Below are 13,646 nucleotides of genomic sequence, written 5' to 3' on the forward strand. Positions count from 1 at the left end.
GCCCCCCCCCCATACCTTTGTGAGGGAAGTATCCAGCATTGTAAGTCATTTATAATGCATTGAACTGGCTTGAGTTGTGAGCCTTAGGTGGCCACTAGTGGTGCTCTGTTCTCATTTTCTTTGGGCTTGTCTTGTAGCAAGCTATCCCTGGGTATCATTCTGGCCTTGCTTACAGTGCAATCATAAGCCATGTTATAGCATTCTAAATCCATTAAAGTCAGTAGATCGTTCAAGTGAGTATCTTTATCTGAGGGGTTGGAGCAGATGCGACTATAGCAAAAGGCCTGACTATAGATGACCATAGACAATGGATGGGTTGATGTGGTTGGGGTGGCAGTTGGAGGCATGTAGTGGATTACATATAAATTGGTGAATATGAGATGTATTGTTATGTTACATTGTAAAAACTAGTGAATTATTAGCTAAATCTTTTTCTTGCTCTTCATTCTTTTCTAGGAGTTTGACTCTGAGGTGAAAAAAATAATACATAAGACTCTTCGATTTGTTTCTCATTATTATGGAGCCTCTTTAGTGGTATGCGTGTTAACTATACTTCACAAGCATAACTCAATTAAAGTTAAGTGATCTCATTCCCATTATTTGCACTGGGAAAAATACTTTGTGTGCATCAGCATTGGAACAGCAACATCTATTGACTGTTAAGAAAGGGGTTGAAAATAAAGCAACAGTAGCACAATACAGTAAAAATGTTGTTCTCTGGCATTTGATTATCCAGAATGGGCAGTTAACTGGTATTGTCCAGATTTCAGTTTCCTTCCTCTCAGACCCATCTTTGGGCAAGCATGCACCCCAGTCCTGCCTCTCCTACAAGCCAGCTTAATGCCTCCAGTGGTTGCTGAAGTTCTGACAGCTAGTGCCACTAGCTGACATTATCCTCAGGTGCCTCCTTTATTCTTTTGTGTAACACAACTCAGAATGCAGTCAGTGGGGATGGATTGCATTTTTAAACTATTTGTGTGCATTGTGAATAACAGTTTAGACTAAGAAGTGGAAGAGAACCATTTAAGATAAAGCATTTTATTTATTATATTTGTGTTCTATTCCTAGCCTTTCTCCAAAAAAGCAGGTAATTAGGGCTTTCTTACATTCAACTGCTCATAGCATAGTTTTTTTTCTTTTGCTTCAAAGAAGTATCTGATCTCTTAATTGGGAAAGTAAACGTCAACATGGTACTGTCCCACATGAAAGAGGGCACACAAATGGTGCATATAAAAATTCATCTTGCAAATGGCTTAGTTTTGCAGAATTGTGTTAGCATGTTTACTACAGAAGACCATAAAATAAGTTTTATGATTTGTTCTTTTTTCAGTTCACTGGCAAATCAGAAGCTCTGTTGCTGAAAACACGTATGCTTATTAACCATTTAGCATTTGGCTTTGATAGAAGGTTTGTTGCAAAATACTCTTTATTACGCAGTCATCCAATGTCTCTTTTATAGAGAAGATACATTACATATGATTGTTTATCTTAGAGTCTCTCAGAGTCCTCTGTTGAATGAACATTGTTGTTTTTCAGAACACATGTATATTATATAATTGTTCTGCTGGAAACTTAACTGCTTCAAGGACTCTGTTTTGGTAAATTTTTGAGAAGACAGAGGGTCTAAAAAGGCTGTGTGTTCTAGGGATATCTTTCTTTGACTACCAGAGGTCCAGGGTTTGAAGCCTGAACAAGCAGTTACAGTTGCAATTGTAGTCTGTCTTTTATGGGAAGGACAAGTGACTTAGTAGCAGAAAACACGCTTTACATGCGTAAATCCTGATGCTCAGCCCCACCATCTGCAGTTAAAGGACTGAAGGCAACAGAGCTGGGAAGGGCCTCTTCAGAATCAATATAAGGCTTACAGTGCAATCGAAGCAATATTTTAACATTCTAAATCCATTGAAGTCAGTAGGCATAGAAGAATGTAACTGTGCTTAAGATTGCACAGTCAGTAATGTAGAATGTAAGTTAGCACAGTTTCTCTGGGTTGGCAGAAAGCATCATCACAGCTAGAGCCTTGGAGCACAATCCAACAAAAGTCTGCCTAAGCCCCATCACTGGTTGTTAAGCATTTAGTGTGTGCTTGAGCCATTGATTTCAGTGCCTGTAGGTGTACTTTAGCAAGTTCTGATTGTTTTGAGTAGCTGATATCAACTTGCTAATGTTCTGTTCATATTCTTTTGAAGCAAATTCATGTCAGTGGATCAGAATAAACCACTCTTTATCCCAGCAGGACTGGACTCTTTTAGTCAAATAGGTTGGTAATTTTTTATCTAGTATTTTTCCTAGATAGATTTTAGAAATGGGGGAGCATGGGACAAATGAGCAAAGTGGAGGATAAATTCTTAATCCTCTTCATAAGGTATCCATGTGTAAAAAAATTGATCACAAAGTGTTGTCAGCACAGCTGTTTCCATTTGTAATATCTACACTTATATGCATTAGTATAATACTTTTAGCGTTGTAAGTTAATTAGTGCTTATGCTCAAAAATTCATTTCTTTCATGCTAATGGTTGTGCATGCAGGGCATTTTATAATCCTTTTTCTTACTTTTGTTAAGTTATGGAGAATAGATTGAGCCACACACTTTACTTTTCTTTAAAATGATGGAGTAAATATTATAAATTTATGATTGCTAGGGCCCCCTCCTGCCTCTGAGAGTGATATTGGGAAGTTGCATGCACAGACACCTATGAATCTATGGAGAAAAGTGTTTGAAAATAAATTTCCACCTAAGGTAGGCATTGATCTTTGTTTCTTTGAAGTGTTTTATACTATTTGTTGCTTCTGTGGGCTGCAGTTATGTGCCCAGGGATTGAGTTCAGTTTACCTCAATTCAGCATAGTTTAAGGTTATTCAGAAATAAGCCCTGTTAATTTTAGTGGGACTTCCGGGTATGTTTAGGCTTGCAGTTGTGTAAGCACAGCTTTTTCTGTGCAGCAGTACATCAGTGGTTTTTCTGGTACAACAAACTAAAGTAAGCATTCCTACAACTTCATATTAAAATCCTGTACTTTTGTATGGTTGTGCAAATAGTCTCTGTATTCTTACTGTCAGAAGATACTAGCATATACTTAAGGTAGGTCTGTCCTGCAATATTGTTTGGTTTTTTTCCAGGTAGACTAAGAACCAATTCACATAACCTTTTTAGGCTAATTTTTGTCATCCAACCCAAACCAAGAGAACTCTTAGCTGGTTCATACTACCGTCCTCATTCAATTACCTCTGGAAACATTCCAGTAGGTTTGCAACCTGATCAAGGAGAAGAATGAGTTATGTGAATTGGTGGCTTAGCATGAAAAAATACCTTTGTTGTGGCCTTACAGAACAGTTCATACATCTGGCCCTTCCATGTAGTCATGGCTAATTCAAGTCTACCAACTATTCCAAATGATCAAATATGTGGCAGCAACTGTATGAAATGCGCTTTGTGACCAACAAAGTTTGTTGCAAAAGTAGTGAGTGATACTGTAGGACAGACTTGTTAGAGAGTAAAATGAGTGGAGGGGTGGATAAAAAATGTTGCTGCTAGTACAGAGGGGATTATGCACATAAACACACTTTCCAAAAAATGAAACTGTGGTCCTGCACATAAATCACAATTTTATTTTGTGTTTGTTTATTTTGAACATATAGTGTGTTTGCATATAGCGCAAACCTGTTACATTCAAAATAGTGGCACAATTTGATAGTTTATCTTTTCTGAATATCAGAACATTGGTGTTTTCAAAGAAGTCAGGGACCCAGCTCAGGATCCACAATATGCTGAATATGAAGTTGATGCAATGCGAGCTCAGAAAAACCAGGTATGTCACCTTTTTGAAGCTGCTTATATTGTTGTAATAAAACCAAGAAATATTACTGGCTTATCTCAGCAACTCTAGACTTGTTGAAATTCCATATCCTTGAGCCGCTCTCGGTAGAAATCCTCCTCTCCGCCCCCCCCCCCGCCCCAGCCATAAAATTTTCTCAGTAGCCTTGGAGAAATAATGATATCTCAGTGTAACCTGATGTGAGATAAGGGCAAAGCCCTTTGTACACTGGAAAATGCCACAGAAATGATATATGATAATATGGAGAAACAGCATACTTCTTTGTGTTCCGTAATCCATTCTGTGGTGAGTAGGGTTGCCAATCCCCAGTTGGGAGCAGGAGATCCCCCGGATTGGAGGCCCTCACCCCGCTTCAGGGTCATCAGAAAATGGAATGGAGGACAGGAGGGAAATGTCTGCTGGGCACACCATTATTCCCCATGGAGACGATTCCCATAAGGTATAATGGAGAATTGATCTGTGAATATCTGGGGCTTGGGGGGGGGCGCTGTTTTTTGAAGTAGAGGCACCAAATTTTCAGCTTAGTATACGGTGCCTCTTCTCAAAACACTTCCCAAGTTTCAAAAAGATTGGACCAGGGGGTCCAATTCTATGAGTCCCAAAAGAAGGTACCCCTTCCTTCATTATTTCCAAACTGAGGGAAGGCATTTAAAAGGTGTGCGGTCCCTTTAAATGTGATGGCCAGAACTCCCTTCAGATTTCAGTTGTGCTTGTCACAACCTTGCTCCTAGCTCCACCTCCTAGTCCCCAGATATTTCTTGTGTTGAACTTGGCAACCCTAGTAGTGAGCCCTGGCCACAAGAAGAATGGGAGCCACAAATACAGTATTTCTTCTCTGTAATGTTTGTTCACTCTAGGGGTGACCTGTGCAACTGATGGCTCTGTTTAACTTTCCTTTTGGAGGCCTAGTCACAGAGAATAAACTATAAAGTTTGATTACAGCCAAAACAGCATTACTACCCTTTTACCTTTAAATATATCTATAGGTCAGGAACATTTCCAAAGTTCTTGATCTGTGTTTCCATTTTCCTGTTTAGAAAAATGATGATAAATAATGGATTTCAAAATAAAATGTAGAACAAAGTTTGAATTCAGTGGCACCTTTTAAGACCAACAAAGTTTTATTCAAGGTATAAGCTTTTATGTGCAAGCACACTTCCTCAGACAGTGAAACAGAACTTCCATAACCATTACATATAGGAAGGGGGGGGGGTGTTTAGTTGCCAGAAAGAGCCAATTAGAAAGAGACAGAAACAAAAATGGAAATTACATTTGTACATATAGGAGGAGGGTGAGCAGTAAAAATTTACCATCTCTTTCTTGACTCTAATTAGCCCTTCCTGACAACCCCCCACCAGCATTGAATTTAATTTTTTTCCCTGCTGCTTCAGACCAACATGGCTGCCCACCTGGATTTAATATAAAATGGCATCTTTTGTTGTAAATAGGGTTGCCAAGTTCAATTCACTTGGGCACTTTGGGGGTGGAGCCAGAAGCAAGGTTGTGACAAGCATAACTGAACTCCAAAGGGAGTTCTGACCATCACATTTAAAGGGACAGCACACCTTTTAAATGCCTTCCCTCCATTGCAAATAATGAAGGATAGGGGCACCTTATTTTGGGGCTCATAGAATCGGACCCCCTGGTCCAATCCTTTTGAAAATTGGAGGGTGTTTTGAGGAGATGCTATGCTGCAAATTTAGTGCCTCTGCCTCAAAAAACAGCCTCCCCAGAGCCCCAGATACCCGCAGATCAATTCTTCATTATTCCCTATGGGAATCGTTCTCCATAGGGAATAATGGAGTGCCCAGCAGACATCCCCCCCTTGTTTTCTGGTGACCCTGAAGCGGGGGGAGGGCCTCCAAACCAGGGGATCCCCTGCCCCCACCTGGGGATTGGCAACCCTAATTGTAAAAATGAATTATCCTTAATAATTTATTTCATAAAGCAGTTGTTTAAAATGGATATGGCCCCTTTTTAGAAAGCAATATTTTACTTTATAGTAAACTGGGTTTTAAAACAGCTTAAAATTGTAGACATTAACAACCTTTGCATGAGTGCAACTACTCATCTAAGGTAACCTTGTAGTGCAACTACTCATCTAAGGTAACCTTTCTGTAGAAGTTTCATAATTCACACTGTAAACTTAGGGTTACTTCAGTTCATCTGGAATGCAGTTCAGTGACCATGTCTTGAAAACCAAGCCCAATGGTAATCATACTGATGTTGTAAATTTATACTATTTACTTATGATTTAAAAAAAAAAGCCTTGCAGTTAATATATATACTTCAGACCAGTGTTCCCTCTAAGCTGCAGAGTCTTGTGAGCAAAAATTCTGCTTCATGAGCTACTAGTATTAAAGTTGTGAACTACTGGCATTAAAGTTGTGAGCTAGAGACTGTATCAATTTTTGTGCTCTGGGACTATTTTTCCTGAGCTAAGACAAAAATGTGTGAGCTGGAGGCTACAAATCTGTGAGCTAGCTCACACTAACTCAGTAGGCTTCCCAATCCCCAGGTCCCAGCGGGGGATCCCCTGGTTTTAAAGGCTCCCCCCCTCCCCCAGCCAGCTGGCCGGCGGGGGAAGCTCCACCCCCACAGCCATTATGCACCTCCAGGAATGATTCCCATAGGGAATGATGGGGAATTGATCCGCGGGTGTCAGGGGCTCTGGGAAGGCTGTTTTTTGAGGTAGAGGTGCCAAATTTTCCGTATAGCATCCAGTGCCTCTCCCCAAAATACCTCCCAAGTTTCAAAAAGATTGGACCAGGGGGTCCAATTCTATGAGCCCCCCAAAAAGGTGCCACTATCCTTCATTATTTTCTATGGAAGGAAGGCATTCTAAAAGGTGTGCTGTCCCTTTAAATGTGATGGCCAGAACTCCCTTGGAGTTCAATTATGCTTGTCACACCCTTGCTCCTGGCTCCGCCCCAATGTCTCCTGGCTCCACCCCCAAAGTCTCCTGGCTCCACCCCCAAAGTCCCCAGATATTTCTTGAATTGGATTTGGCAACCCTATAACTCAGCTTAGATGGAACACTGCTCCAGACCACTTCCTCTAGATAACAAAGGAATTGAGAAGAAAACAAAGGAATATTCTATGGTATTAATCTACAGTTACCTCCCAAAGTATTATCATTTTTAAATTAGAAGGCAAAATTAATCTGAATATAAACAATTTTTTGGACCATGCATTTACATGTGAGATAAAATTAATGGATTGCATAAGCCTTGTACATTATGGCGCATTTATTTTAGTGTGTTACCCAAGTAGAATTTTCAGTTAGAGATACAGTAAGACTGTGTTTATTGATTGCATTTTTATTAATTAAAATCAGTTATTACAAAGGGCTATTAAGTGATACCGAAAATTAATATTTTTCCCAGATGTTTTTTAATTGTCCCCCTCCATACCCTTCTTTTTTTATGAAGATTTTTATCTTTATTCATGCCTTTGGAAATTGGTATAGCTTTTGTTGCTTGTACTATTACAGGGGAGGGAACCCTTTGAAATACACAAGTTTCTATCATAAGAAAATTATCTGCAGCTATTTCCCTTAAAATTCCACCTTGAAGTTCAGTTATTATTATAAGATTATTGTACAATTTGAACTGGCTTTTATGAAAACATTTTTTTTGGGGGGGGGTGTATTTTATTTGGTCTTAAAAGCTGCAAGATAACCCTGTATGCATCTGTAAGAAAACAATTCCCTGGCGATATTCAGTTTTTAAATGCATTAGGATTTCCAATAATTATATGAAAACTGAAAGTGAAGCATCAACTATCATAAGTATTAAATGCTTCAAAAGCCTAATCTCCTCCACTCCCCCCCTCTTTTTACAATCCTTTGTTCCATACATTATTTCTAAAGATAAAGCATTTATGTAGAGAGGAGCATTTATGTTAAAATGTAGCATCAAACATAATGCTTTGTGTTTCTGTTTCTCAAAAGTATTCAAGCATGTGAATTTCTTATTCCAGTTGAAAAGTATACTTTTGTGCATTTTTCCCAGATCATTTCATGTTGCCCTCTGGATTCAGAACTACTAGCTATAGCATTTAATTCACTTCACATTCTTTGCATAATATAACTGCTGACATTAGGGCTATGCATCTGTAAACAATAACGAGGCACTCCATTTCTAGAGAAGCCTTCTTAAGAAGGGCATGAAAGAAACTATCACTATCTACTGATCCATCAGTGTTTCTTCAAACCCTTATGCAGTGATATATAAGAGCTATATAGTCCAAATGTTCTAGACCAGGGGTGGCCAAACTTGCTTAACGTAAGAGCCATACAGAATAAATATCAGGTGTCTGAGAGCCACAAGACATGAACATCAGACATTTGCGAGAAAGGAGGGGAGAGAGGAAGGAAGGAAGATGGGGAGGGAGGGAGAGGTGGAAAGAAAGTAATGTTAACTTTAAATGCATTCTTCAAGCCTCTGGCTGGCTTGGCTTGGAGAAGTGATTTAAAGAGAGACGGGGCAGTGGGGGCTTCGAGAGCCACAATATGTGTAAAAGAGCCACTTGTGGCTCCCGAGCTGCAGTTTGGCCACTCCTGTTCTAGACTCTTGTGACTTTCTCAGAACAGATCAGATTTTGCAGGTTGTTGGGGGAAATTAAATAGAAAAAAATCTGAAATTTGACTAAAACCTATAATGGAAAACAGTAAAATATGTCTACTATGGGCATTAAATGCTAACATTGTAGAGCAGTAGGGTATAGAATTGGGACATATAACTGGTACCAGGAACTGAACATTTTGCCCAGAGATACCTTACCCTTGTTTCACATATTTTAAATTAACAGTACTATGTTTAAACAGAATTTGCTTCTCTCAAGTTATTTGGTTTATGAACATAAGGATATAAGAGGTGCCTTACTAGACGAGACATGTGGTCCATCTAGTCCAGAACTGGTCTCTTGTTTGAGTCATTGGCTAAAGTTGCTGTGAAGGGCCAATGAACACCTCCTGAAATTGCCCGCTAGTACTGGTATTCAGAGGTTTGCTGCTTCTATATGTGGAGTTCCCTCCAGTCATCATTGCTAGTATACGTTGACAGATACATTCTGATGAATCTGTCTAATCCTGTTTGCGCTTGTGGAAACAGCTTGCCTCAAGGTGTGATTTTCCTTCGTAGAATCTGGTTGGTATGTTTTTGCCCTGCCCTTCCTCCAAAGGGCTCAAAGTTGCAGATATGGTTCTCCTTCATTTTATTGTCACAACAGCCCCGTTAACCACAGGTTAGGGCTAAATATGTGTAACTGATCCAAGGCTGCCCAGCTTCATGACAGAACAGAGATTCGAACCTGGGTATTCTAGATCTTAGACTGACTCGCTTACCACTGTGCCACACATTGCAAAAGCATTTTATTTATGCAATGTGCAGATAGGACTCAGAACAATATTATGTTTAGCTTATTTGAACTGTATGGTCTGTCTGCTGATTTATGTGATATCCCCAACCCCTGCTATGTTAAACTTGAGAAAGAGAAACTGTATCTTACGTCTTTACCTTAACACAGAAAAATCATTAAAATACTTTAATTATTAACCATGCAGTATTAAAATATATAGTGGGCCTGGCAACTCAATAATATATACAGCAGTTCCCCCCCCCCCACTCCAGGAACTGTCTCTCATCTGCAACATTCTGGGGCAGATTTCCTCTAACCTTGAGGAATTTCCTGTCCTCTCTAGGGTAGGGTTGCCAAGTCCAATTCAAGAAATATCTGGGGACTTTGGGGGTGGAGCCAGGAGACTTTGGGGGTGGAGCCAGGAGACATTAGGGGTGGAGCCAAGATCAAGGCTGTGACAAGCATAATTGAACTCCAAAGGGAGTTCTGGCCATCCCATTTAAAGGGACAGCACACCTTTTCAATGTCTTCTTTCCATAGGAAATAATGAAGGATAGGGGCACCTTCTTTTGAGGTTCATAGAACTGGACCCCCTGGTCCAATCTTTATGAAACTTGGGGTGTATTTTGGGGAGAGGCACTAGATGCTATACTGAAAATTTGGTGCCTCTACCTCAAAAAACAGCCTCCCCCCCCCACATCTCCAGTCGGGCAAAGAGCGATTCAGTTACTGGCTGCACTTGGGAAATGGAGGAAAAGCTGGCCCGGGGCCCTTAAAGGCACAGAATCCCATAAACCGGTGCCTACTTGGCCTAATTGATAATCCAGCCCTGGTCTGGCCGGACTCACCTCGTCCATGGGCTCGGATGAACTCAACAGTGTCCTGGGGGCGATCATGCACTCCTCCGCTGATGAAGAAGTTGGGGGCACCCAGCCACCGCCCTTGAATGCGCAACAGGGCGTGATAGCGGTGGAAATGCAGGGCCTCGCCGCTGGAGGCCAAGGTGGCGCAGGCAGCCCAGTTGAAGCGGCGGTGCAGGAGGGTCAGGAAGACGTTGAGCTCCCGCCCCGACGGCCCGGCGTACACAAGGGTCTTGAACCCAGGCTCCTGGTAGTAGTCGCCTGTGTTTAGAAGCGGCAGGCACCACTGCGAGGCCTTGTGCCCGGCGACGAAGGTGGGGGAGTTGCAGCCAAGGCCCAGCAGCGCGTCGGGATCGCGGGAGGCCCGCAGCTTCAGGGCCTTCTGCTCGGCTTCTTTGTAGGAGCAGTCCCCGTGGTGGTCGGCAGAGGCGAAGACAATGCGGAGGGCGAGGCCTTTGCGGAGCAGCTAGGGCTTCAGCGCCCCAGGGCCAAGCGCAGAAGCGCAGGGCAGGTTTTACACACGGCCAGGCCCACACGCAGCGCACGTTGCGCTCGGGCAGCACCGCAGCCAAGGTCACCACCACCGTCGGGGCGGAGCTGATGTTGGAGGCTGGGGGGCTGCTGGGCCCAGCGGTGGAAGGCAGCAGGCTCAAGGCCCCGAAAAGGAGCAGCGGGGAAGGGGAGCGCTCGGCTCTTCTTTGGCTGCAGCTGCCAGAGCTCTTCTGTGGGGCGTGCGCTCTGCGCGCTCTCGGAAAAAAGGCGCCCCTTCCGTGGCCTTTTCTGGGCCTCCCTCCAGAGGCCTGGCTAAGGGGGTGGTGTGAAGGTGGGGGGGGTGCGGCCCCCCCCTCAGCGGCTTCCTTCTCTGCTCTCCTGGGCACAGGAGCTGCCAAACCGATCAGGGACTAGGGAAGACGCTGATCGGCGCTCAGCTCCTTGAGGCCACCTTCTCCCCAGTGTAGATGTAGAACTGACCACCGCGCCTTCCCTCTGCGGCGCCATAAGAGCCTTCCGGCCAGCCCAGCTGAGCGCCGCCTTCCCAGCTGGACTCTGCTCCACTCCCGGGGCCTTGGATCTCTTCCGTCCCTGCCCCCCGGCCTGCCTGAGCGGCGAAGGCTGCAGGGAGGCCGCCGCTTGGTCCCCGCGTGCCTTCCCCAACAGCACCTGCAACGCCTTCCCCCGCGCGCCTTCCCCAACAGCGCCTGCAACGCCTTCCCCCGCGCGCCTTCCCTTCCCCGACAGCGCCTGCAACGCCTCACAGATGCTCCTTCAGCCACCAAAGGCAAGGGCAAGGCAGGAGGCAGGGCCCCAGGGAAGTGCTGCAGCTCGCCTCTAACTCCGGCCACGCTTTTGGAAGCAGCTGCAGCGGGCAGCCAGCCAGAAGTGAGGCGTGCCCGGCGGCGCCACCACCTCTGGAGCTGCTGGCCAGGCTGCCCTCAAAGGTGGGGAGAAGCTGCTGGGATCGCGGCTGGGTGGGAAGGGCCGCCTTTCCTCCCGCTTTCTGGGTTTTTGGCGAGCGGGGGGAGAAGGCCCCAAATCGGGGGACCCCCGCCCAGGCGGGGGATTTGGGACCCCTACTCTAGGGAGTTGCCTTCAGATTACTGGTTACAGACAGGAGACTAGGCCAAGGCCTTCCTAAAGTTTGGTAGTCTCCTCCCATCCAACCAGGGCCGGCCCACCCACTAGGCAAACTAGGCATTTGCCTAGGACGCCAGCAGGGCAGGTGTGCCAAATTCGGCTCTCGCCCCCACCCCTAGGCAAATCCCTATTTGCCTCCCCCTCCCTCCCTTCCTCATAATTTTAATGCCTAGGAACGGGTGGTGAAACGCTGTGTTCCCCAGGCTCTTTAAAGGCCCCCCATGCCAATCAGCTGATCAACGGGTAAAACCGTGCCAGAGGCCAGCGGCTCCTATGCTGGCCCTCAGGCGCGCTCATGATCAGCACGGGGGCAACGGCGGTGGGAAGGACAATCGAGCCGCTGCTGCCTCCCCACTTCCTTCCCACGCGATCCAGGAAGGAAGTGGGGAGGAGGCGGAGGTGGTGGCTCTCCTTTTTGGCTGAATGTGGTAGTTTATGTTAAATTCATCTTCTTGTCCATCTCCTACATTCCCTCTAAAATACCAGGCTTGCAGTTTCCAGGTCATTTTAAGCTTTGCGTTATGCTTAGATAGGCAAGTACAAAGATTGACCAGGTAGCATTTTACCTTCTAAAACAGACAACTTTGTGGAACTTTTACTGGAAGTGAAATTGGTGCCATCCATCCAAATATTTCAAAGGGGTATAACAATATTTCTCTTTTTGATGACATTTGATTTGGATTGGCAGGTACTGCTTGCCGTTTTGGTATTTGCTTTGGATTAGTGGGTGGTGCTTTCTGCCTTACTCTGTAGAACCGGGGTATCAAACGTGCAGCTCCGGTGCCAAATCAGGCCCCCAGAGGGCTCCTATCAGGCCCGCAAGCAAATCTACTACCTTCTCTCTCTCTTTCTCTCGCTTCCTTCTGCATCATAGCTTACTTCACCAGGCTTGCTCAATCACACTGGAGTTACATAGCAAATCCTCTGTTTTCTCCATTGGCTGAGGCTCCTCCCTTGGGGGGGCGGAAGAGCTTGCTTGTCAGGCTGTCTCAATTGCACAGCAGAGCTACTGAGCCAAGCTTCTCTTCCTTCTGTTGGCTGAGGCTCCTCCCCCTCATCCCCTGGGAGGGAGGGAAACAGCCACAGCTTCCTTTGCCCAGTTCCCTCGATCACATGAGAGAGATAAAAAGCACCTTTAAGACCAACAGAGTTTTATTCAAAGAATGAGCTTTTTGCTTTGCTACAGAGAGAGAAAGAGAGGAAGTATGTGCGTGTTTTGCTGGCTTATTACACCAGGGTTCTCCTGAGTGCAACTGGGTTTGCCTCCCTCTTTTCACAGTATTCATGCCTTCATAATCCAGTCTTTCTCAGTAGGAAAGCATTGTGAACTATTTAAATAAGCAATAACAACAAGCCACTGAGGTGGATTCAGCTGAGAGTTTGTGTCCAGACCAAGTTCATCCAGCCCATTTCCCTTGTAGACTGGGGATTTTTAACCTAGACTTCCCAGATAAGTAGGCTGATATTGTCCACTATACAGTTTTGCACTGCCTTGTTGGAGCTATTTCTCTATTTTATCCACTGGCTGAGGCTACTCCCTTGGGGAGGAAGGGGGAGAGGGAGAGCTTGCTTTGTCAGGCTCTCTCAATCGTACAGCAGAGCTACTGAGCCAAGCCTCTTTTCCTTCTGTTGGCTGAGGCTCTCCCCCAGTCCCCTGGGGAAGGAAGAAAAGAGCCAGTGCTTCCTTTGCCCAGTTCCCTGGATCCCGTGGGAGAAATACAAAGAAAGCATCTTTAAGACCAATGAGTGTTAACATTTTAAGCATGTTTTAAGTTTTTAAAATATATATTTGTGTTTGGGTTCTTTATATTTATCTATCTCTGTGTTCTTTATATTTATCTAATGTTTAATAGGTACACACACAGCTCAGCCTGACATGGCTTGGCCCAACCCAACATGGCCCAGCCCAACAAAGTCTCATTAATGTCAGATCCGGCCCTCATAACAAATGAG

At 44.5% G+C, this 13,646-nt stretch overlaps 1 protein-coding gene across 1 annotated transcript in view; it reads left to right on the forward strand.

Moving 5' to 3' along the window:
- The window catches only part of DYNC2LI1 (dynein cytoplasmic 2 light intermediate chain 1), a 40,681-nt gene that overhangs the window by 21,740 nt on the left and 5,295 nt on the right, over nucleotides 1-13,646 (forward strand). The window contains exons 8-12 of the mRNA XM_060246611.1: nucleotides 457-534; nucleotides 1,331-1,407; nucleotides 2,190-2,260; nucleotides 2,644-2,741; nucleotides 3,718-3,810. Coding sequence (XP_060102594.1) covers nucleotides 457-534; nucleotides 1,331-1,407; nucleotides 2,190-2,260; nucleotides 2,644-2,741; nucleotides 3,718-3,810 — 417 coding nt within the window. The remainder of the gene's footprint in view (nucleotides 1-456; nucleotides 535-1,330; nucleotides 1,408-2,189; nucleotides 2,261-2,643; nucleotides 2,742-3,717; nucleotides 3,811-13,646) is intronic.

This window comes from Heteronotia binoei, chromosome 1 (assembly GCF_032191835.1).
Source record: "Heteronotia binoei isolate CCM8104 ecotype False Entrance Well chromosome 1, APGP_CSIRO_Hbin_v1, whole genome shotgun sequence".
Classification (NCBI taxonomy): Eukaryota; Metazoa; Chordata; class Lepidosauria; order Squamata; family Gekkonidae; genus Heteronotia; species Heteronotia binoei.